General features: G+C 45.3%; 1 protein-coding gene across 9 annotated transcripts in view; it reads right to left on the reverse strand.

The window, feature by feature from the left end:
• LOC135401580 (CUGBP Elav-like family member 2) overlaps window positions 1–25,854 on the reverse strand; it is a 254,196-nt gene that overhangs the window by 142,731 nt on the left and 85,611 nt on the right. For all 9 annotated transcript variants that reach the window (XM_064634073.1, XM_064634072.1, XM_064634075.1 and 6 more), the window contains one exon: window positions 5,006–5,088. In XM_064634073.1, the coding sequence (XP_064490143.1) occupies window positions 5,006–5,088 (83 nt within the window). The remainder of the gene's footprint in view (window positions 1–5,005; window positions 5,089–25,854) is intronic.

Genomic DNA, 25,854 nt, shown 5'->3' on the forward strand with positions numbered 1-25,854 from the left:
CGTGTTCGAGAAAAAACGTGTTGTTGTTGTTGTTGCTCCTCAAGCGGGATGGCGCTTGTCCGCTAGGGAGATTGGCCAGGACTACTGAGTAGCGGTCAACAGGATGTTAAAAAAGAGTTAGATCCACTCAGAGTTAGATCCTCTCAAAAGAGTTAGAATCGGTTAGAGCTGGAGATGAATGACATGATACTATGGAGAACAGCGCGGTCCCTAACGCCATTATGGGAGGCTCCAAGGGATAGCAGAGATGTCAGGGAGAGCTGAGCACCGATGGAGAGAAGAGGGGGGACGAGAAGGCGACGACGAATGGTGGCGTAGGAGGGGCAGTCGAGAAAGAAGTGATGGACAGTCTCGGCTTGTCCGCAGTGCGGGCACGCAGGTGCCGATTCGAGGCCAGCACGGTGAAGATAGAAGTTCAATGGGAGGGAGAGGCACCGAGCACGCGTTACAGAAGTTTCGAACTCACGGCAGCCACAATGCTCAGGATAGTGTAGGATAGTGTCGTGCCACTTTTAGACGACTGACTACTTCTTCCACCACAAGGTACAGTGGCCACTAGCCACACAGGGCGATTGGCCAGGACTTACTTGAAACTTTCATCCGCGTATTTGTCTTTCAAAGGACCACAGTATGTTCCCACAACGCATCCAGTCAGCTGAGAAACAACTCCACCGCGATCGATCGAAATGGACACCCGGAGAGGGGCGCATATATACAGGGTGTGTCCAGAAAAAGCCCACATTCCCTTCCTGCGGTGCACGACGACGCATTGATGCGATGAAAATCCGTAACCAAACTGCGCGTAACAAAATCGCCAACATATTGCTCCGTGAATTTCCAATGGGACATCGCCAGTGTAACATATTTGCGTCGCCCTCACGACCTACTAGATTATAGCGACCATGTCATAATCGGCAATCCCTATGAGGAGCCCGTCCGCACGATCCGCTAGGGGCGCTAGTCATCGTCCCGCGAGATGTACATCGCGTGATTGGAAAATGGAAATTTGAATTTTGAAGGCGCAGAAGGCGGACGTAAGACTAACGTAGCAGACGACAGCAACAGCTCCTATGAAAACGGGCAGAATTATGATTTTAATTAACTTTAGAAAGAAGCATCTCTCGTGGGACATCCACCGCTTGTACAAAAATACTAAGGTAAGCTAAAGTACAAAGTATCGTAGAAATTAAGGAAGCAATAACCGGGCCGATGAGTGGCGCCACCGCTAGCTTCCAAATGCGGCGCTGGGAAGGGGTGCCTATAACATGGTCGCTATAATCTAGTAGGTCGTGGTCGCCCTACCGCTGGAGGGCGCCACCTACGCAGAAACCGGAACGAAATCCGACAGCGCTAGCTAGAATCAACTGTGCCGTGACCACCATATTGACTTCTGCGTATAGCAATTCGGGATGCACGGGGAGCAACGTTTGCATGGAGGACTTTTTTTGCTACGCACAGTTTGATCTATTACGAATTTTTTTGTGGTTTTTATCGCAATAAATGCAGGGAACGCGGTACGTACGTAAATCTGGGGCTGCTTTTTCTGCACACACAATATACTTACTGGTCCATGTAGTGAGGCCTCGTACTGCTTGACCACTACCAAAGTTTGCTTTTATGTTGATGGAAATGTAAATATAGTAACATGACCTAAAATTGACAAGCTAAGGATGGTGGTGCTGAAAGACACAGAGAGCTAAGGAGCAATCAGGAGACGCTCGCCGTGAACCAATAGTAAGCTGAGTTTTCGTCCAATCGAAATCCCGTTTCGTTTTCGCTCACAGGGACGGACTTGAAAGAGTGTGCCGAGATTCCGAGCGATTTGTATAGGCGCTCAAATTGGCGAGCGAAAAAAATGTTTCGGTAAGTTAGGAAAACAGAGCCACGACAGCTGAACGCGAACGGTTGTCAACCCATCCCTGTGAATCCTTAGGGCCCTTTACTTGATCTTAATAAGAAAATCGGTGTCAGCACAGATATACCATATAAATGCACGAGATATAACGGCAACCTTAATTATTATCATTTTGTCGCCTTATGTACAGACGGTCGACATTTGAAATTACTTTACCTAGCCGAGTTTATCCTTCCTGCACTCTTAAAAAATGAACTTCACCGCATAGCACGCTCCTAGCCAACCGTTATCTCGAATGATATCGTTATCTGCCCTGATTTGTTGAAAACGGGGGGGGGGGGGGCGTACGCCTTTTCTGTGACAATTATGAACAACATAAGTGTCACAGAAATGGCGTACGCCTCCCGTTTTCAACAAATCAGGGCAGATAGCGATATCATTCAAGATGATGGTTGGCTAGGAGCGTGCTATGCGGTGAAGTTCATTTTTAAGAGCGTGACCGCGCGGCAAGGTGACGGAGTTTCCTATCGTTCACCCGAACGACGCTGAAACTCTGCAGCAGGCGATATAGTTCCTCACAAAGTTCCCTTCCTCGAAAACCTCGCGAGTATTATAAGTTCTAGTCGATCATCACTATTCGGAAAATATTCCAAAAGACTAATTTTGAATGCCATTCCACGTGGGGATGCTGGAGTGATTTACAACTGTTGAAACTGCACGAATCAGATAGCGTGGCTGTTAGGATGATCGCGCCTTCCACGCATACATTGGGAGGGTTCGATTCCCGGCACGGGCTGTGCCATCTCAGGTTTTCCGGCACAGTTCTTCCTCCTTCCTGCTGTACATGCACGTCTGTACGCCATTCACAGCCACAGTTGCTACGCGGCGCTAACACGAAATTTAAAGAAATGCACAATGTCTTCTCAGTGGAACGTTCTGTGAAAGAACATCGGACGAATACTCGACGGAAAAGACGGAAATAATTTCTGGCGAGGCTCCGATCGGGTTCCTTCTTGTCGCTCGACCGATCGATCCATGCAGTTCCCGAAAACTCTCTCGCTGTCGAACCGCAGCTTCGTCGACCAACTGTTATGTTGAGACCTTATTTATCGTTGTTGATCATCCAAATAACTCGTCGTACGGTAATTGGAAAAACATGCGTCATTGTGGGGGTTCTTGGTTTTGCTGAAATTTCTAGCCCGGCGCCGTCAGATGAACTGAGCAAAGAGATTTACGAAATAAAGTTTTTCTACAAAAATTAAGGTCCGTCACGGCTTCACGTAACCATTTTCATCACGTGGGGAATCCTGCCGAGGCACTTTCCTTTGTGTCTTCCTAACGCGTGTTCGAGGTAAAAGTTAAAAAAGTGGCAATTAAGTGTCGTTCCACGTTATCGAAACATACACCAACAAAAGCCGGACTAGCAATAAAATTAATTATAATTCACGAGTGTTAGTACGTCTTTGTAGTACATAACATGTATTGTTCTAGGTATAACAACAATAATAAAATAACAGCTCCGGCGGGCCAGTTTTGTACTGTCGTTTAATTTACAATAAGACTGAATTGAATTGAATAGACCTTTACCCGAGAAACGTCATCATGATGTTGGTAGACAGACTGAAACCGAAACAAAAATCGGAAGGGGAGGGCTGGGTTCTACGAATGGGCACTTGTTCGCTGCCTCCTATTGAAAGAGAAGTAGGACCGAAGGTCGCGTCCCTTGCAGGGACCATCGTAATCCCCTCAAGGCCGTGCCTTTCGGGCGCGATCTTATTGGCCCCCTAGCTTCGAGCGTAGTTCAACTCTACCAAATTGGTGGCGCTGTCGAACACTATGACGTCATTTGTTTACAAACAGGGAGAGGTCTATTGAATAATAATAATAATAGGGAACAGGTTGCTGGTTTAATCATTCGCGTGTACATAGCCACGTGTAAATACGTGTACATAGGTTCTTGTAGCTTTCACATATTTTACAAATACAAATACACATACAAAATACAAAATTACAATACAAATACAAAATTAACTGATGTCCTTACGTCGAGATGAGCGACTCCACAGTGGTCAGTCTGTGGATTACTTTTGCCCACCTGATGGTTCTCTAACGCGCACCGAAATCTTGGGACACAAACACCGTATTGTAACACTCGCTATTTATCGTTTGCGTATTTAACGTAACCAAGTAGATGGCGTCTTCGGCACGGTTCGAACCCGCAACCTTGGGATCAGAAGGCAAAATATATTGTTGCAGTGAATGAGCAGATGAGGTCGCTTGAGCGGTGATGCTGCTGCCAGTGCTAACTCAAATACTAACTTCCCAACACTATCGTCGGGGGCTTTAACTCGGATGTGATGCTTACTGGTCCGTCCATGGATGTTACAATCGTGTCGATGTCATTGCCTATCTATCTCAGCCGCGGCTTCTCATATTGGTCAAACACACCAACGAAACTCAAAGTGACGTCCAACACTATAGCAGTGACCGCGACCACGTGACAAAGCCACAAACCGAATGTGCATGCACGAAGAATGTTTCCTCCAGTGATGGCCACTAACTACTTCTACAGTAGTTTAACTATAACTACTAACTGCTTTGTGATGGAGTAGTTTAACTAGTATAGTTCAACTACTTTTCAGGGGAGGTAGTTAAAACTACTTCTTTAACTACTGCAATGTATTTTAACTACGTCTCTGACTACTTAACGTTGTCCATCGACACCAATCCCATTCTATAGTGTTCTTGGACACCTAAATATGAACCACAAGCAGTGATAAAAGTGAAGATTTAGTACACATGCGCGGCACAATTGCTCTGCACCTCCGTTCTCATCAAACAATCAATGTATCAAGGTAATCAATCATGAATCAAGGTAAAAGTGGGAAGCACAATCGTGCCGTAAAGCTTGCGGCAAAATCGGAAGTAGTTGGCGCCTGCAGTAACCTAACTACTGTAGTTAACTACTCGAAAAAGTAGTTTAACTAGTAGTTGCACACTACATTTCTGCAAGTAGTTGATAACTACTTTTTAACTACAATCAGGTAGTTCAACTACATGTAGTTAACTACTGGCCATCACTGGTTTCCTCCATTAGGATGGAGGAACAGTACGCAATTGAACTGCGTGCGAAATTAACTGTGTACTCACCCCAGGTAGTGTCTTCATGTTGTGCATTTCATTCTGAGCGTCCAGGGCAGCTTTGCGAGTGTAGAAAGTGACGAAACAGCAGCCTGCGGGAAAAAAATAAAAAATAAAATAAGACTTTAGAAACAACATAGACGGCAATGAGTGACCCATTAGCTTAATTGGCTTCTCAATTATTCTTCCTTTAAAACTAAGGTAGTTAGATTTTTTTTAAAGCTGATCCGTGAACGGGCCTCTGCTAACGAAGCTTATTATCTTAAACGCGCGGTCTTAAAATTACGAGCTCTAATAAACGGGAGAGGGGGGAAAAAAGGCGCATTATTCTTTCGGCCGATCGACCAACTTCTTTGACGGAATTAAAATTTTTGTTCCATTCTCGGTGACAGAGGAAAACTAAAACTTGGTACGACATTCGCTAGAAATTACGCGGAACGAATTCTCAGCCTGCGACGTGACGGACAACGTCATGCGGAATGACCTTTTTATTTTCTTATTTATTTATTTTATTTGTTTATTTTCGAATACTGTTGGCCTCTGCGCTCAGGGGCCGGGTTTTCTGGGTTCTTCCATTTCTGCGTGTCGCTTACTTTCCACGATCCGCTTGGCAGCATGATTAGCAATGCAAAGCTGTCCTGCAGTCGAGAAAGGCGCAACGTTCAAAACGAAACTAACCCGTCATGAGTGGGTTCCGCGTGAAAAAGTACAGCAAATGCGCCATATTGCTGACCACACCAAGTCCCACCAGGAACAAAATCTATGTTCCAAATAGTAGGTGGTTTATAATGGGGGGTGGGGGGGGGGTGGAGAGGGGAGGCTTCGTACGACCGAACAGTCACGCAAATTACGCGCTTTAACTAGAGAATGCATTCACCCCGATTTACTGCAGCCATTCTGGTTGCCAGAAAATGGCTTCCCTGAAGCACGCCGATATATTTTCGTGATGGCTCAATCCTTGCAAGTCGAGTTGGCGAAAAAAAAAATTAAAATAGAAACCCAGCGGCGTTACTATAAACTAAATATAGTGTTTACGGTCACGGAAGCGTAAATTTATGGACAACCGGCACTTTGGTTTAAACTATTGTCGCGTAGATGCAACGCGACAAAAGAAAGAAGAATGCATACGATAGCTGCATGTCGACAGGATTTTTTTTTTGTAAATTCTGCGTTAACGCCACGAAGCAACTGTGGCCGTAAGTGGCGCGCAGACGGACAAGATAGGAAGGTAATGGTACTCTACAATCGAACCTCTGTACGCAATAAGGACATAACCGTCGCGAAATCGCAAGGGGCCTGATCTGATTGTCCGTCCCATTGACACACATGCATTACCCGTTTTTCACGATGCTGTAACGTTCCAACAAATCGCAATAAGGTCCTAAGTTTTCATTGGTAGGTGCATACTGGTCTGTACATGTCATTGCAACAAAAATAGTGAAAGGAGGATAAGTCGACTTATCCCCTTATTACATACAGAGGTTCAATTATCGGATAAAGCACCAATTTAATTGAAATATGGTAGTATAGTGGAATATATTTCAAACTGTTGACGTCCTTAGGCACCTTGTGGTATAGTTTGCTCTGTGTGTTTCAGCCGTTACTTTTCACTGAACCCACAATGAAGAGCTTTATTTGGTGACAGCCCGGCCCTTCGTTGTGAAGCCACGAACTATCATTACTTTGTTTCACTTGGGGAAGATAGCCACGCTCAGGACTACCGCAGGGGGGCCGCAGGACTACCGCAGGACTACTTCATAAGGAAAACACCCCGACACGGCTCCACAGGGACGGCATCCAATGTATTGCTCCGTAGACGAAAGCGTGCCGGGCGAACGCAATGCATCCTGGGAATGGTCCTGGTCTCACGTCATAGCAAACGTCGAGGTGCACGTGACCTTAAAGATGGCGCCGCCCGTGATCGGCGGCCAAACCGTTTGCAAGCAATGCGGTTGTTGTTTCTGCACGACGTTTTGGATGTCTTTCGCTCACGGTAATTATTTTTATCCCGTAAATCTGGCAGTAAAGCGCGCAGTTTTACACATAAAGCCTCGTGCTGTTGACACCTTCCAAAGATGTGACGACGACCGCGCGTGAAGACTTACTGAGCCGATGCGCTGTACTTAAACTATAGGGCTATAGGGACTACCATGTTGCGGAAGAAGCACCGCATAGTTCACGGTGGCAAAATACGTTTATCTCTCGGTGTTTTGACGACGAAAATACGTCGATAAGCCGCGAAACGACATGTAAACAAAGTCACACGACCTCAAAATGACGTTCTCTATGACGTGCGACCGGGACGAGACGGCAGTTTTGCCAAAAGCACCCGCTTGAGGGTATACAGCAATGGCGGGTTTGTGTCACCGCTGTGCACGGCTCCCAGTGTTGCTGGTATGAGATGAGGGAGTAAGGGTCCATTCAAGATCGCAGCTATAACTTATCGTAATCTAGGGAGTCCTACTACTACTAAAGCGCAACACCATACAGGAAGTAACGTGTGCAGCCATCATGATATTTGCCGTTGCCCCCCGACTATACTTGTAACGCACAATTATGTACTTTATCGGTAAAGGCGGCCACTCAGTCTACACAAAACAAGGACGAGGGAATTCTTCACAGACTATTAACCAAAAGGACGAGATTCCTCCCCATTTCAATCAAGTCCCAGGGCGACCGTTAACGCGGGAAAGCTGGACGCTGCTTATCAGCTCCATAGTGACTGAATTCACCGGAAGGATGCACAAATGACATCGAGGGGGGGGGGGGGGGGAGAGAAGAGATAACGGCTGATTGGCTACGTGAGGTCAGGTGGGCGTAAATGAGGATAGGCTGAGATCCGCAGGGACCCATGCAGCGACGTGACTTTCAACAAAGGAAACGCCTTTCTGGAGGCCAGTAATTATATTTAGGGTCTCCCGGGCTTTTTGCGTCCGCCAGCTACTCCCAATCCTTGCACACCAGTAGAGAGAGAGAGAGAGCTTCATTTTTCGTTATATACGTAAATAATAAAACGGCTAATAATAATTATCACCGATCCTTGGCGTGACGAAGCTGTGCAGATCGCCAACGACAAGACGATGATCACCGTATAATAAATGGCTGTATTGTAGGGACAAAAAGTCAAGCCCTGCACTGTTAAAACAGAACTTCACCACATAGCACGCTCCTAACCAGACATCATACCAAATGATATCATTCTGTGTCATGATTTGTTCAAAACAGGGGGGAGGCGCCTATTTGGGACAAGACAATCTGTCCCAGATAGGCGCATCCTCTCATTTTCAACAAATCAATGCACAGAATGATATCATTTGGAATGATGGTTGGCTAGGAGCGTGCTATGTGGTGAAGTTCTGTTTTAACAGTGTGGTATCTGTAGGAAGTATACCCAGACAAAGAGAACGGCTATGACATTTTACATGAGAATCATGTTTTGCACAAAGGAACAGATAAGGAGTGAGCAAGCGAGCTCCCCACATGTTACTTGGAGCCAAGGTCAACTGTGGATGAAGGCTATACGTTTCCTTGAGTTTGGGACACAATGTGTCTTGTCTCTTCGTTATGTGTCTCTCCCTGTAACTATTCCTCAAACTCGATCGACGTTTCGCACACCACTACACGGAGTACGTATAATAAAGCGAGAATTGCGAATTAAAATAATAGGTCCCTCAGGGCACGTAAAGAGCTACAAGCATGGCGGTGATAGGAATGATATTAACAGATTTGCAAGTGTTATTCTTCCCGTAGAAGACATTCCCGTGACCCGCTTTTGTAACAAAGGATCTAGCTGGTATGGACTTTCCCCTATAGACCCACAGGACTGTTATCCTGACGGTGGAAGGACGCCGTGCGAAAATAAAGAAGAAAGTAGGCATTTTGATTCGCTCAATTAAATCTCGGAACCGTTCTAGCACGGTCCGTTACCCTCGAAACAATCCATCGTACCAAACGTCAAAAAACTTCCGTGAGTGAGAATCTTTACTGCTCATTAGCGTGTCCCCATTGAGATTGTCAAGAGAGGGTTTATTAGAGGGTGGGTCCCGATTAAAGGAGAATTCCCTTATCTTTATCGTTCGCTAGATTTAGAGGACAGAGGAAACTGCTAGTACCAGGAAAACAATTTAATGTTTTCCTCGTTTAATGTCACACACTTCCTTCAAGTTTATATAGGAGCACGTTCCGAAAATCGCTCGCCTTTGCTTCAAATCCATTAACACCGCCAAAAAAAAAAGAAAAAGAAAGAAAATCCCCAAAGGCCATAAATCACGGGGGCTGGAATCCGCGCGGATTAAAGCGCCATCCGTCAGACGACGAAATCCGCCCGAGAGAGTTCCGCCAAAAATCCTGAGGGAATAATAATCCACCCCCGTGCGGTATCATTTGCATGCCAGTAGCTGGATTCAATAGAGCATTCCTCACAGATGGTCGCCGAGATAAAAGGAGCTCCCCTTTTGGAGGCAACCATTCCCTCTACGGGAATCGTGAAATGTTTCGCGTCGTGTGCAGTCAAAGTGGTTAAGAGTGAAAGGCAACAAAGAATCTTTTGTTATTTTGCCCAGCCCATCTTGTCAATGTTCTTGAGCGGCCATTTCTTTTTCAAATCCCCGCAACTCAGACAGAGTTCAGAACTCATATCGGTGACTTTTCCCGCAGTCATGGCGACCGAACGCTTAGTAATACAGGGTGTGTGCAGAAAAACATGACCCGCATTTTTACATGTAACTCGTTGTCTACTTAGCCGAGGAACTTCCGGTGGCGCACGACGGCGTATTTATGCGTGCGAAAGCAACAAAAAATCCTGGAAGCCATACTCAATGTAAAAAATTAAACAGAGTGCGAAAACATGGGCTTCCATGCATTAGAATAGGGCGGTCATGACACTGCACGGTAGTGTATTTCGGTCTCATGAGAGTTATGTGCAGGCACCGCTAGGGGCACTGCCGATGAGCATCCATGTGGGACATCGTTTCGATTTATGCACCGATAGCTCCCCTAGCGGTACTTGACCACAACTCTCCTACGTGCACCATGTTGCCCTTTCACATACACCCTGTTGTCCACCATGTTGCCCTATTCTGATGCACGGAAGCCGACGTTTTCGTTGTTCCGTTTATTTTTTAAGCTGGGTATGGCTTCCACAATTTTTCTACAGATTTCGCACGCATAAATGCGCCATCGTGCGCCACCGGAAGTTCGTTAGTTAGGTAGGCAACAAGCTATGTGCCTAAATGCGGGTCATGTTTTTCTGCACACACCCTGTATAAGTCGCCCTCTATCGGAAGGATCAATCAGCAGGGCAGTGATGAATCCGTCTCATTCGGAGCCAATTCCTTAATCAGCAGGGAGACATTTCCTCCTCATAGAATTCCGACCGACGGATCATGGCTGACGCAAAACCAGGATTACCATTCCTACATTGAACAGACATCGTTTCTCCGACTAAAGGAAGCCGTAGTATTTTTCATCCCCAACAAACTTTCTCCTCCTCCTTTTTTTTTTTTTTTTGCCCTGCAGAGATGGCGTCAAAGCAAGCCTCCGGCTACTGCGATAAAACTTTGCCGATACTTTATTATGAATGGAATGGGGCCATCGGAAAACCGCCTTCGAGGTGCCTCGGGTTACCGACGAGGGCTTTAATACCATGTCTTCCAGTCTAGAAAATTGCGTTATTTTCATCGTGACGCTGCTAAAAAGAAATTTAAATGCGATCGTTACGTATTTCTACAAATTTGTCGCCAAATTTCAGTTTAGGAAAGCTGACTTCATAAATGGCGCAGCAGTTGTCATTTGGGAATCACCCGTGGAGCAACAATTTGCCCGGTGTTTTCCAAGGTAGACATTATAGTTTTACGCATAAACTGCCCAGGATTCACAAGTTATGTACGTCAACGCAGATAAGAATTCTTCGCATAGCCGTCATGTGTCACCAGGACGGCTCCAAAGAGAAGATGCGCAAATTCGCCAATATCCCAATACTTTTGGAAGGAACCCTTACATCGAGATAGTGATGCAAAAAAAAACTTAGCGGAATTTCATTTGTGGCTACGGGAGATCATCTCTGCTTGGTACTCACTTAAAAAAAAGTAAACAAAACTGAAAAATAAGCGTTTTTTTGTTTGTCGTTTGTTAAAAGAAAGGATGACCGTACGTCGGAAGACAATATCGTCTTTAGACATAGGTTCACACAGCAAAATCCTCCGAAGCGCTACTATTTATCGTCCCAATGACGACGTCGCGTTTACAAGTCTTACGACGCGTCAAGTAAAAACGATAAGAGGGCAATCCATCTCATCTGATCCGAGCGTAATGGGTGGACACATTTTCCCGGCCTGAACCCGCAGGGGAGACGTTTGGATGACGACTGCACTTTTCTGGCGGTCGCCGCACGACTCTGGTGAGAGCTTTTGTCATAAAATGTTTTCACTGTTTTATCGGAGCGCGAAAACACCGGGTTGCCGTGAAATTTCCAATAACGCTTCGAAACTGACTTTCTTTTTTTTTTTTCTCCGGGAGTCTTATTGCCCGTGACATGGCGGGCCGGTGATTTTTGATCCGCCAAGCATCGGATCTCGATCGGCGTCATTGCAAAGCAAATACATAGTTTTCTCCCAAGCTAGGGTGCTCCGCTGAAATGCACATACTACGTGGCTCGCAGTCTGGAGTATGTCGAGACAAAATGTCCACGCAAAGTGATTGGTGAACGCATCATTTTCCATGATACAATAAAACACCGGCCTAACTCATTTTAGATAAGATTCACTTTGCCAACTTGTACGTGAAAACAATGAAACAATGTCTTTAGATGGCTACGGTGTCAGTCATTAGAGAGCTTTAGTTTTTCACCTTGGATAAGTCCGACGCTATCGGCGGTATACCGTGTTATCGGAGACGTCACGCGTGTCCGCGAGGAGGCAAAGAAGAAGGCTCCTATGCAGGGTGTTCAAAATTAAGCTTTCACGAGCGCTACGCAAACACAGCGATGACAGGAAACCGGATGATAAGTTTTTAGGCTACTTGTGTAAGAAACAGGTGCTGCTAATTATGTAGCACCTGTTTCTTACTCAAGGAACAGAAAAATAGCACCAGTTTTCTTTTTGTTCGACTATTTATAAAGTGCTAGTGAAAGCTTAATTTTGAACACCCTGTACACCACATGCCTGCCCAATGATTTCGTCCGCAATAGTTTCCTGAGTTGGTGATAGTTACCTCGACGCGCTATATCAGCAGTATCGGTCATGACGCCGTGCTCCTACACTCTAAGAAAAAAAGGAGTAAAACGGGGAGTAATTGCAGCTTCTACTCCCCTAGTCTGCAATTACTCCCCATTTTAGTCCCCTAACCCAACATTTAGTCCCGACATTTACTCCCCAGGACTGCAAATTATCAGTAAACATCGCGAATGGTCTCCTGAATGCAACAGTCTACGTAAATATGTGCCCTTGGTCAATTTGAACGACATAAGGCTGTATAACTCAGCCAACGTAGCAATTTTCCAGCCACACAGAGTAAGAAACAGTTAGCGCATCTTTCTTCGCGAATTGTGCCCTAGTATGGCGCAAGATTTTATATCACTCGATATATCACGGTTGACGGTTTGCTTCAAAGTATTTTCATGCATGCGCACCAATTATGTACCTGGGACTCTTACAACAGCGCGTGAAATGCGGTCTTCACTTTGTGACATTCATTTACTCCCGTGCATTTATTCCCGAAAGGGACTATTTTTTGTGGCAATGCAATTACTCCCCAAAAGGAGTAAAAGTACTCCTTTTTTTCTTAGAGTGTAAACACAGAATGTAGATTAGGACGGTCGGAGACATGACATGACACCGTACCAACGCTAACTGCCGTCTTTTGATGACCACTTGCTTATTGACGGAGGCCTGCACAGCGTGCGCCCATCCGGGACGCATATATCCGCAAAGCGCTGTCGTACGGGGTACGCAAAGGTTATCACTGCTCTGACTGTCCGTGTTTCCGACCCTATAGGAAGCCCCCATACGGTAGCGTCAATCGTGCCTCATTGGGCAGGCACGACTATAGGCCCGCGAGAAGCAAGATGGCGGAATGACGGTGTGGGATTTATTGGCAGAAAAAGAAGAAGGAAACATTTTTATGGGTGATTGGCGAGTAACGCTTTCGTGGATACAACGAAATAACACAAAGGCTTCACGTCTCCGTTTCGGACTACCTATTTATTTGTATTTTTATTTATTTATATTTTTTTTAAATATTGGACTATCGTACCGTACCGGGACGTTGCAAACTCACTGAGAGATGAGAGAACTGATGTTCTGAGGCTGGAACAACATAGAAGGGACGATACAAAACAAAGCCTCAAATTGCCTAAGAAATCAACGATGAAAGATGAAAGTCACTGAAAAGGTACAGCCGGCCCCTGGCTGGCTGGTCCCTACAGCTGGCTAACCTTTTCAGTGACTTTCATCTTTCTTCACTAAGGGATGAGAGAACTGATGTTCTGAGGCTGGAACAACATATAGAAAGGACAAATACGTACTAAGTACAATAGGTATTGTACAATAAGTACAAATTATGTAAGTATTGTGTAAGTGTAAATATAAGTATTGTACAATAAGTACAAAGCCTCAATTTGCCTAAGAAATTAACGATGAACGAAAATGACTTCCATCTCTCATCACTAAGCGAGTTTTAGTTCTCACTACGATCGATAACACGCCGAAAAAACAGGTACGACTTATCAGCCCAAATGATTCGTAAAGCAGTTTTACTTTGCAGACGAAACGAACGACCCACACCGATGCGGAAATTGAAGCCGGACGCCCCCCCACAAATCTTAACTTGATTTACTCGTACCATGAGGTAGGTTGCAGTTACATCGTGCGCATGAAACGCGTGTTACGAGCATTTGTCTCAATCCCTGTGGAAAATGTAATGTTACTAAATGTTTCTCTGCGCATTTCTGCGCCGGCGACAGCTTTTGTCAAAAATGGTCCGCATTTCTTCACTTCGGCTTAGGCGTTCACACTACACTCTTAAAAATGAACTTCACCGCATAGCACGCTCCTAGCCAACCATAATCTCGAATGATATCGTTATCTGCCGTGATTTGTTGACAACGGGAGGCGTACGCCTTTTTTGTGACACTTATGCTGTTCATAATTGTCACAAAAAAGGCGTACGCCTACCGTTTTCAACAAATCAGGGCAGATAACGATATCATTCGAGATTATGGTTGGCTAGGAGCGTGCTATGCGGTGAAGTTCATTTCAGAGTGAACGCCTCGTCAACACTCCGATGCTTCAGAATAGAGAGCTTTAGCAGACCGTTGATAAGGTGGCTTGCGCCGAACCGTATCAACCGGAACCAATCAGTGGATAAGATTCTGAGTCACGCACGACTGCGATTGGTTCCGATAGGCACGATAACCTTATCGACGGTATACTAAAACTCTCTATTAGAGAGTTTTAGTATATCGTACGCCATCACTTTTGCGTACGTAATCGATAGCGTTGCTGGTACTGCGCACGCCCATAAGAGAAAGAAAGCTTCGCGCAGTGCTCAGAACCGCCAACGCTATCTGTTACGTACGCTATCGCCTTTGCGTACGATGTACTAAAACTCTCTAATGTCCGCTACTGTCCCCGTGGTTTTGGAAAGTTGCGAACGATACTGTTTCCCTGGTTGTCAGCCATCTTGTTTTTAAGTGCAAAGTGCGCATGATCCAAGTGAGTGGGAGCCCCAAAACGCGCACCAAAACAAGTCGGATAAATTCAGAATGAGTGGGATTCCGATATTTTTCATAGACATATAGAGACCTCCGACTCGGCTTACGCATGCGCAATTTTGCGGAAAGTTATCGGAGGGGGGGAGGGGGGGGCAACTAAAAATTCCCTCGTGATTAGAAGGAACGTTACGTCGGGTAGAGATTCCGAACATTTCAGCACGGCTCTTTCCCTCTTCACATACACTTTTAGAGACAGTTTGAAACAGAAACAGGCGGAAGGAAGCCATTATTTTAATTGCGCTAATAAAAACGTTTTTCGAGCAACAAATTTGCATTCACTGAGAGAAAGAAAAGCAGCTTTCCGAGTGGTTTCCTTCGTTGGCTTTCAGGCTGTTGCAAGGCGTCCGATTTAATGAGAGCTTTTTTTTTTTTTGTTTTTTTTTTTGACGGTGAGTGTGGGCCGAAAAAAAAAACGCAAACGACGTCCTTATGCAGCGAGCGGTCGGAAATGGATGTTGGTTGGATACGGGGCGCGGAGTCTCGACCACAAGCTGGTAAACCCTGCTCGTCCCGCAGCAAACTAATCAAGTTGTTAGTAAGTGGCTGGCCATTTTTTTAAGGCGCAACTTAACGGCGAAGAGAAAAGCGTGTCGGCCGTCGTGCTGGCAGACTGGATGTGTTTATGTGTTTATGTTTATGTGTCACCTGTGCTGCTTCTAACGATTAAGTTTGCAAAAGCAATATGTGCTTAGAAATATTATAATGAAGTTTACGTTGTTGTGGTCGAGGGACTGGACAGAAGCTGGATTTTAGGAAATACACAGCCGCACAGAGGGATGAGAGAACGTTTAATGAAGCTACGCAAGTGCTCAGGTTCAAAAACCCGTCATCATTGTCTTTACACCACACCTCCCCCTTTAGGTATGCGCATCGTACAATCACTACATAAGGTCTCCCTTTAAAGGGAGACTTCGCAAGGATTCGAAAAAAAAAAAATAGGTGAGCATCATACGGAACACTGACCGCTCCCTCGATACCGAACACAACATTCGCATTCATTTTGTGCGAGTAATTAATTCGTAAATGATGACAATACCAAACCGAAACCAAAATGAAAAGCGCATGGGGGTTCGCCCGGAGGAAGATACTGTGACGTCACCCAGCACTGTCGTCTGCTAGGAAGCTCGCATTCTTCTATGCCGGATGACGTCAGCAGTGTTGCTTTCAGCGCCCTCTTGCTTTACAGAGGCCGAAGCGCTCACTTCGTAATAATTCGTTCGAATAAAATCTGCGCATTTTGGTAACGCGATATTTCTATGTATGTTCCTGACACCCCAAGGGTTACTGCTATGCCACAAACTTTGTGGCGATTTTGTTTAAGCTCAGCCAATGGTAGAGGAAAGGACAGCCCGCGATAGAAAACGAGCGTACGAAGAAACAATTTGGCCTCCCGCTGTTGCTTCACACGAGTACCCATAGTTTGCCAGATCCTGGCCACCTTGGTTGTCGGCAAGCCTCAAAGCGGTCGGGTAATAAGCAGTGACGTCACTTCCGTGGGGGAGAAAATGCGCTCGTTAAGGGGGTTCAGAACCTCCCGACCGCCGGTGAACTAGAATATACATAGTGTAGACGGCCCTCCCCTGCAAGTCTGCAGATGATGCCATGGCTCTTACGCGGGGCCATCCAAGTTGGCGTGATAAAGGAGGGGGGGCTCTTGTTGCGGTGCTTTTCAAATTTATGACGGGTATCTCCTGTGAGCCGCATCAAGTACGTGCGCGTCGTGCAAATTTTAAGAACTGGCATCGTACTGCATGGTGATGATGATGAAGCTGATACACTCTACACTCTTAGAAATGAACTTCATCGCATAGCACGCTCCAAGCCAACCATCACCTCGAATGATATCGTTATCTGCCGTGATTTGCTGAAAACGGGAGGCGTACGCGTTTTTTTGTGACACTTATGCAGTTCATAATTGTCACAAAAAGGCGTACGCCTCCCGTTTTCAACAAATCTGGGCAGATAACGATATCATTCGAGAAGATGGTTGGCTAGGAGCGTGCTATGCGGTGAAGTTCATTTTTAAGAGTGTAACTGCCAACATTGCCATAATCACTCGTAAGCATTTTTATGTTAAGGGGCTTAACGAACTGTTCCAAAACGCAGTAGACAGAGTCTATACTGTAATGTGCTGCATCTTTTCTTGTTGTGTCTTGTGTTATATATAACACAAAAGCACCATTCAAGGACCGCCACTAGTGCTGCCCCCCTCCGCTGTAGTCACCATAGGCGGAGACAGAGTATTCACTCTGTATTCGAGTTGTGACGTCGTGACACTTGGCGTGAAACAGGGCCATCCTTAGCAAATCCCTCTCAAAGGTCAAAGTTCAATTTGGGTGTCGGATGGGTCGGAGGGACATGGTCAGTTGGCGCCTATGGTAGTCATAGTAACTACGCACGTGTGTATTACAGAGTTAGTTCATTTTCCCGTGTATGTGTGTTACCATTGTATTATACCAGCGCAGTTCTCTCGTTCCGTGTGTACTTGGGCGCTGCAATGACTGAAAAGCATTCGTTGAATGTCACTGGGAAAAGTTCGTAAAGATCAGTTAATTAAACGCCGGTAGTATTTACGTGATGCGAAATAGAGTCATCTGTATATGACCATAAACTCAGCCTGCGGGTGCCTCAAAACAATCAAAGTAAAAAAACCGTACTAATTTTTCACACAACGGTTTGCGTTAAGTTCTTCCACGTTTGAAGTGTTACATCGTGCGAAATTTTTACCTAAATGAAATGTTGCGTTCCGACAATAGTAACACAAAAGCTTGTAGTGGCGCAAAGGACGAGCAAGTGTAATAATTTTTTTTAAGGGTCACTTCACTATCTTCACCAGCTAGCAATCTCAGAGAGATCTGTGGATGAGATCGTATTTTTCAGAAACGTGATTTGGGAGATGTGGAATCACTTGAGACGGTTGGTCAGCTTCTCGCTCTGTTCCGAGTACTCGGGGAGAGATGCCAGCACTCCTCACGCGTAGACTGTTGTGCAAAGTCTCGCGGACTCTGCCATATTGAAAGCGCAGCGCCGTCACGCCGGAGGGAACACGTTACGAACAGTTGAGCGCACAAGCTAGAGAGAAGGAAAGTACATCGGCTTCCTCCCTCCACAACTAGCATTTACTTTGTTCACCTCCATGCGAATTTTCAAAGCAACAAAATAGCTATGATGGCCAGTAGTTAACTACATCTAGTTAAACTACTTGATTGTAGTTAAAAAGTAGTTATCAACTACTTGCAGAAATGTAGTGGCAACTACTACTTAAACTACTACTTTAAGTAGTTAACCACAGTAGTTAGGTTACTAAGGGGCCAACTAATATAAAGTTAAGATAAGATAAAGATTAAGATAAAGTTGAAAACTAAGTTAAAGAAGTAGTTTTAGCTACTCCCCTGAAAGGTAGTTGAACTACTAGTTAAACTACGCCATCGCGAAATAGTAGTTATAGTTTACTGTAGAAGCGGTTAGTGGCCATCACTGCAAAATAGAGTGTACAGCTTGAAATAAACTTTGCTACAAGTGTCGCATTCATCGTTGCTTCTTCATTCTTTGTCTGTTTATTGCAACAGTGTACGAAAAAGCGAATAAAAGAAAGCATTACTATATAGGCGTGAGCTATTGAAGCGCCACTACTACTTTTGACATTCCAGGAGCCTCCTCTGGTTGCTAAAATACTCTGTACCGCCGTTGTTCTCTCGAACGATCTGTCATCTGCACGACTCAGATGGTGAAGGTTCTGAGGAAGACGCTCGGTAAATGCCTTCCTGGCGATGTAAACTCAGGCTGAAGATAGAGACGGATGTAGCATGCACTTGGAGAACGTAGTGCAGGAGATATGTAATCAGTGGCTTTAAGTCCGGAACGGCGCGAAGCCTGCATCACTAACAGGACGACTGACCGAGCTATCTACATTTATCAGTCGTTAATCACATTGCTGCCTTCTCTAGAAGGACTGTATTACAGGTTGTGGGGCGAAGTAGACGAAGAAGTTGGAACGTTGGGGGACGACGAAGAGGTGGAGGACTCGGGGTAAAAAGGAAGACGACGGAGAGTTTCGGTGGTCAGTGTGGACGTGGAAGCGGACAAGAAAGAGACTGTAATATGTAAGTTATTAAAATAGCGTTTGCTTAGTATATCTTGTGTTTTCATTTGTGCCTCGCCTTCCACTGGGATCGAATGGACGGGCTTTGCCCCCGAGAGAGGGAAGAGGCTCCCACAAGGTTTAACCCCGCAGTCAGAACGTCCTACTTGTGGTGTTCGATAAGTAATATATTTCGTTACCGTAGTCTATCGTATGTGCACGTGAGAAAGGAGAACCAAGTCTGGGAATGAAGGAATGAGGCTGGACGACGTAGAAATATGGGCTTGTTGGCACATGATGCCACTGCAACGCGCCGAAAAACAAAGACACAGCTGAAGTTAGACAGAACACAAGGCGCACTTCAAACACGTCTTTACTACACAGAGACACAAACAAGGATCCGAAGCACTGCTCTTCACAACGCCCACTATGAATCAGGCGAAACAACCCCCCAAAAGACCTAGTTCCTTGATGGACAAACCGATAGACGGCGTGGCAACACACCGTGCCTCCATTCTGCTTATCTCAGCAGCCTCCATTATCTCCGTGGTTAATGTGTCATTGTGAATGAGGCTGCTCTACAATACGGTGTAATACCCCTGTCACACGGGCATTTCGATCCTTCTCGAATCCGATCTGCATTGAACTTCCCGAGCACGCTCGAGTTTTGACGCTGCTACACGGCCACTTTCAATGCGCATTGAATGGTTGACCTGTGCAAATGAATAAACGGAACTCATTAATTTCGCGTTTCCTATATAACAGCGATATTAGTGGTAATTTATCGTATACCGATGTAAGCATCATTTGTAGCTTCGCGCGCATGTCCGTCTTAAGTTATGACAGTTCACCGGGGTCGAGGATGCAAATGGCGGCCGTCGAGCAGTCTTGAAATTCTCAATCCTGTTAGACGCCACAGTTAGTGTATGTGCTCAAGGACGCGTGAATAACAGACAAAAAGAAAAAAAAAACGTGATCACGATTAGGAACACGAGCAACCGCGAGCTATGCGTCAAGCTTGCGTGAGCAGCTGTCACGTGACCTATTTCCGAGCTCTTGACGTGTTGCCACATTTCGACTACGCGCCGTAACTGTGACGGGAAGGATAAACGAACAGTTATACAACTCGAGCGACTCGCAGTCGTAACGTGTGAGAATCATCGTACCTCATCGACTTGAGCGCCCCTAGTGAATTTTAGAACGGGAGTCACTGCCACGAAGATGACGTGACGAGAGCCACGCCGCGGCACTTTCTCCCCTCTCCAATTTCAATATCAATTTATTTCAATTTCTGCGGTACAGAAATGTATATCCGAGTCCAATATGTCGAGTCCAATAAACGAGCACAAGCCGAAGCCGAAGGCAAAAGGGAATGGATGCACAAGTAGTCATATTGGGAGGGAAAATATTCACTACTACCATCCGCGTTGAAGGTCCAAGAGAATAACGCAGAATGTAGAAAGAAAAGAAAAACAAAACGTGTAGTCGTGTAAAACTTCGGATAAATTATGCTACCTCCAAGGGTCTCCTATTGGGCGGGCTTCACCTCTCACTACGTGATGCTGGGGCAGAGCACGCTTTACAGGCGAGAAGATACTATAAAGGATATATACACAGGGATACTTTTTACAGGAAAGTACACTAAGCAAAATATAGTTCCTTCGTTTTTTACAGGGTGTTAATTTCAATCTGTTACAAGCTTTTTTTTTTTTTTTTTTGCGCATTACGTCGCGAGACAACTGAGATCATGAGCGACGCCACAGCGGTCAGTCTGTGGATAGCCACGCTGTATTTAAAGTCCCTCGCGGAAGACGACGTGCCTAATCAACTTGTACCCTTCCACTAAGTTGCTGGCGTCATCGGCCGGGTTCGAATCCGCGATCTCGGGATCAGAGGGCGCACACGCTACCGACTGTGCCACCGAGGCCGGTGCTCTTTAATACTCATACTTTATTCTTTAATTGGGGGGCGTCGGCCAAAAGCAACACGAGAAAACGGGGGACAAGCCTCCTTGGAAGCCTTTCTAGATACACAGGGTGTCTCATGTAACGTGTCTATAAATTTTATTTAAATAGAGCAATAAAAAATAAAAAAACGACCGTTACTTTTCTGCTACTTGAGTTACAAACAGGTGATACTTTTGATGTAGCACCTGTTTGCAACTCAAGTAAAGTAGCAGAAAAGTAGCGGTCGTTTTTCTTTCGTCGCTCTCTTCGAATAAAATTTATGGACGCGTTACGCGAGACACCCTGTATATGTATATATAAACGAGCACGTGCGCGGAATTATCCATCGCCGAATTTTGCTACGCAGATAATCCGAAACAAAATCTGCACGCCTCAGACACGGCTTATCTGGCCGGCAGATTAGCACCTACTCCAAAGCACGTGGTCCCCTAACGTAGAATGAGCGCCTTCCTCCCAGCGTCCATGGTGCGCGTGGTTTTCGGCTCATTCGGATAGCAAAATGTGGCTACGGATTTTTCAACACACCCGCTCATTCGAGTCTTAATCAGTACGGCTTTTAACGAGGACAGTCTCCCATCTGCTGTCTCATTTTTTTTCCCGAAAGCCCCTAATTAAAAGTTAATCAATGGATCTAATAAATTTCACGTAATTCAGTCATACAGTAGTTACACGTTCTATTGCTTCCATGCTGCTCTCGTGTCTTTCTCTCTCTCTCTTTCTATTTTTTTCATAAAAAAAAATCTGCAACTAAAGGGAAATAAACATCCGATATATTGCGGTGCAACCAAGTCTATGTATGTTGCAGAATACACGAAAAAAAAAAAAAAAAGAAGAACCTAGAAGCAAGATAAGCGCAGCTCTTTATTAAATGACGTGACCAGTAGTTTCGCTCCTATACAAATAAACAGTTGTCTGGCATTTTCTATTAAGAGCCACCATTATATTTAATCACCCTTCCGCTATCCTCACTGCGTCTAACACTGAAAGCGTCGAAAATTCCTGGCGACATGCATTATCCTCGTACATACCTTGAACCAATCCAAGCGCTCAGCCACTCACACGTGACTGCCCGGCGTTTTTTTTTTTTTTCCTTAGGAAGGGTCCAAATTTTCGGAATGCCGAGCCTCCCGTTATGACGTTTTCTGCCGGTGTGAGCAAACATTAAAGGAGGAGAGCATTGTGACGGAAATAAAAGAATGTCCAGAATTTCAAGACGCGGACAATATCTCTCCCGACAACTTTTGTGTGACGGGGAGAGTTCCCAGAAACAAATTAAGGGGACTTCTTACAAAGGATACTACTCTGAAAATACGACCGAGGGAACTCGACGAATTCAAGGGGCCGGTTGGTATAGCGATGATGGCAACTCAAGTTCTCAAAGTTTGTTAACCTTAGGATCATTACGAACTGCAGCGAACGAGTAATAGGGTAAATGATAAAACAGGCTACCGAGGACCCGTGGAGTTCCCCGCAGAGAGACTGGGTTAGAATCCGGCAGGGTGTCCTAGCATCCCTTCCTAGTTTATTTCGGTGGTTGTCAGCCGAAAAAAAAAATCCGAGGCATTTAAAAACTTAATGATGAAAGATTGAAGCCACTGAAAAGGTTAGCCAGCTGTAGGACTCGAACCCACATCTTCTGGATTGCCGGTCCAGGGCTCTACCAATTGAGCTAAGCTAACACACTTCTTCCTAGCGACTTCCGAGGGCGCGTCTTCTGAAGGGACAAACCAACCACTCTCTCACTCATCCCCCTTTCGCTGTTACATTTTACTCACTCTAACACACATCTGTTGAACATGGGAAATGGACAGGCTGGAACATATAGAAAGGATAAATACATACAAACAGGCTTTGTATGTATTTGTCCTTTCTATGTGTTCCCAGCCTAAGAACATCAATTTCTCACATTTAAAAACTTATCTCCGGCGGTTTTCCTAGATGCCCACTGTTGGAAAATATACCGGACAGCTGGAGATAAAAAATGTTGGCGGGTTTCAAGGCACCAATGACTAGACAGCCACAATTTAGGAAAAGAGTGCCGAATACTACATGACCGGCAGAAAAACGCGTAGCACACAAAGCCACCCAAATTGAACGCCATCTAGATGTCGCTTTGAAAGCCACATTTCACGGGTGGAAAATTGGCCTCGTCAAAAAGGAGCTTTCTTTAGAGAGGGGATCATTTGGAATGACCTCTTTCCGAACGGGTCAGCGCTGGTCTGTCTGGGATGTTCCCTCCATAAGGAGGTTCCCTTGATATAGGAGACGTCATAAATCTATATACAACGTTCAATGTGGTGCGAAATGCATCCGTCAGATATGTGCGATCGAAATGGATGTGCGTTTCTTTGCGTGTTTGTATCTCACGAGAGATGCCTTTTTAGACACGCTTCGCGAATAAAACTCAATCCAAACAAAATTCCATTGGTCAGAGAAGACAAGACTCAAGCCAGAAAAGCGAAGGCAGCTCGCTTGTGGCGAATTCGAATGGTCATTCCGTAGCAACTTTTTTTTTTTTTTTTTTGCCGGATCTCGAGCAGTCATGTTCGTTTGGTCAAAATGAAGCAATCTCACATGTTCGCGTGGCGCTTTCCGGGCGCTCGGAATTTGCCAGCTAGCACTCTTTTTTTTTTTGCCCGGTCTCAAAACGATCGAGCAGCAGATTGCTCAACTGAATCCGGTGTCGTCACATCCGCACTGCAACGGTGGCGAGTGCCCTCATTGGCCCGCACGTTGAAATCACGTGGTTTAGCAGACGACAGAACTCGGAAGACTGAGACCGCGACGCCCCTAGCGTGATCCAAGTACGCTGGATTCCTGGCAATCATGTTTGGGTGGCTACGGTCACGTGATCCAGCTCGGTCGCCGACTAGCAATTTCCGAGCGCTCCGCCGTGTTGCCATTACATTACCACCCGAATTCGCTATTGGGTAAACCAACGCGAATTTTTATACGAGGCAAGACTAAATGTGACCCCCCAAGACCTATAAAAACCTAATGCCATCAGTTTTTTTTTTAAATATTTATGTTTATATATTTCTGACTAGCGCGCACATCAGATATGAGGGGAAACACTGAGCCGCTCATCGTTATCACAGTCAGCAGGATGATGAGCAACCGAGACAAATTTGGGAACGCTAGAATGTTCCACTGGTTAGACCGCGGAATGGCGCGAGAGGGCGGAAGTTGGAACCATCTTCCGCGCCCCCATCTTTTTTCCCCATTCGAGGTTCCTTGTCGTCCTAGGATGGTGAGAGTACGTATACGACCGTAAAAGTTGGACTAAATCGGGTCACATTAGGCTAGACCCACCTCACGAGTGTTTCAGCAAAACTTTCGGCTGCATGCAGCCCCGGTATATCCTTCTTTATTATTATTATTATTATTATTATTATTATTATTAAAACTCTTATTCATTATTTGCGTTCCCCCGTTTTCCCTTTCCATTTGAGAACAAGACTTCTGGGCCTGCGCGAATATTCAAATTTATCCAATAACAAATCGAATACTATATATATATATATTCGGATTTTTTTTTTTTTTTCGTGTTAGCCACGAGCGGCGTACAGACGTGGACAGATGGAGAGAGGACAACAGGAAGGAGTAGGGGGGTTACTATGCGTGCTGGGCCGACTTCAGAGGGGTGGGCAACTGTGCTGACATTTGCGTCTGGAAAGTCTGCGTTCGGAAAACCTAGGGAAAACCTCAGACAGCACCACAGCCGGCGGTAGGATTTCGAATCGAATCGAATTACAAAGCAAAATATTGGAACAGTTTCGAACTTACACACGAGAGCGGGCAAAAAAAAAAAAAAAAAGGAAAAGAAAAGCGAATACACTATTCCCTTCGCATTCCTATTCCCTTCGTATCCCTATTCCACCTCGTTCAATATGGCAGGGAAAGGGAGTCTCTGCGGGGGGGGGGGGGGCGCAGACGACAGAGATATCCCATTTTAATTACGGACCTGACAGCACGTAATTTGTCGGGGAACCACCTTAAGGGGCTAAATAAGTAAAGGCGACGTTCATTAATGCAACCTCCCAGCCGCTCGTAAATAGCCCCGTATAGTAAACACCTATATGGGGCGGGCTGCGAAACCGCTCCGCTATATATAAAGCACTATAAAGTCTCCACAAAAGAACTCGCCCGGAATTTCTCTCCATCTTTATTGTCCTCAGACAACCCACTGCGGAGAAGTGCAGAGTACTTCAATTAAGAGATATTTTTTTATTTTTTTCCCCCAGACAATCATCACAGCACTTGTCCAACTTCCTTTTGACAGAATCCCTTCCGACCACTTGAGCACGCCGAGCGAGGAACTTGACGAAGGACGAGAGAAAAAAAAAAGAAAAAGAATAGGTTTGGCTGAAAGCAAATGCAAATTGATATCAGGAAATGAAAATGAATCACGAGGCAAACTCAACATCCTAATCGGGATCAGGAACTCCCAAGACCTAAATTCCGATCGAGTATATATAAACAACTCCTGGGCGAAAAATCTACCCACGCCCGAAATGCAATGTTAGAATGCCAACTCCGTATTGAGAACAATTCTCATTCTCATTTATTCTGTTTCCATTCCGTTTCAAAGCGTCGAGTTTTGTGTAGTTTCCCTTTCTTTTCTTAATAACGCGTCCTGGAGTAGCCAGTCCCGAGTGGCTCGAGACTAACATCTCAATCTTTTTCTTATAAAAATCAATCATTCAATCAATCAATCGAAATGGCGGTGTTGAAACGCTGACTCAAGCGGCTTGTTATTGCAAAACTGCCGTTCGATTCTGGGGAGCATTTTTTTTTTTTTTTTCAATTCGTGCGTTTCGCATTTCCAACTTTACGCAACCACGCTCAATCACTTCGAAACTAATCAGGAACGAATCTTTTTGAAAGCTTTATACGAAGACAAAACAAATATTAACCATTAAGTAATTGGCGAGCAATACGACACCGTCGTCATCCATCACAATCGCCTTGCAGACGGGTTACAGGGCTGCCAACTCGCAACTATATAGATTAATTACTGACCAAAGCACATGTTTCAAGG

This window comes from Ornithodoros turicata, chromosome 7, assembly GCF_037126465.1.
Source record: "Ornithodoros turicata isolate Travis chromosome 7, ASM3712646v1, whole genome shotgun sequence".
NCBI classification, from domain to species: domain Eukaryota; kingdom Metazoa; phylum Arthropoda; class Arachnida; order Ixodida; family Argasidae; genus Ornithodoros; species Ornithodoros turicata.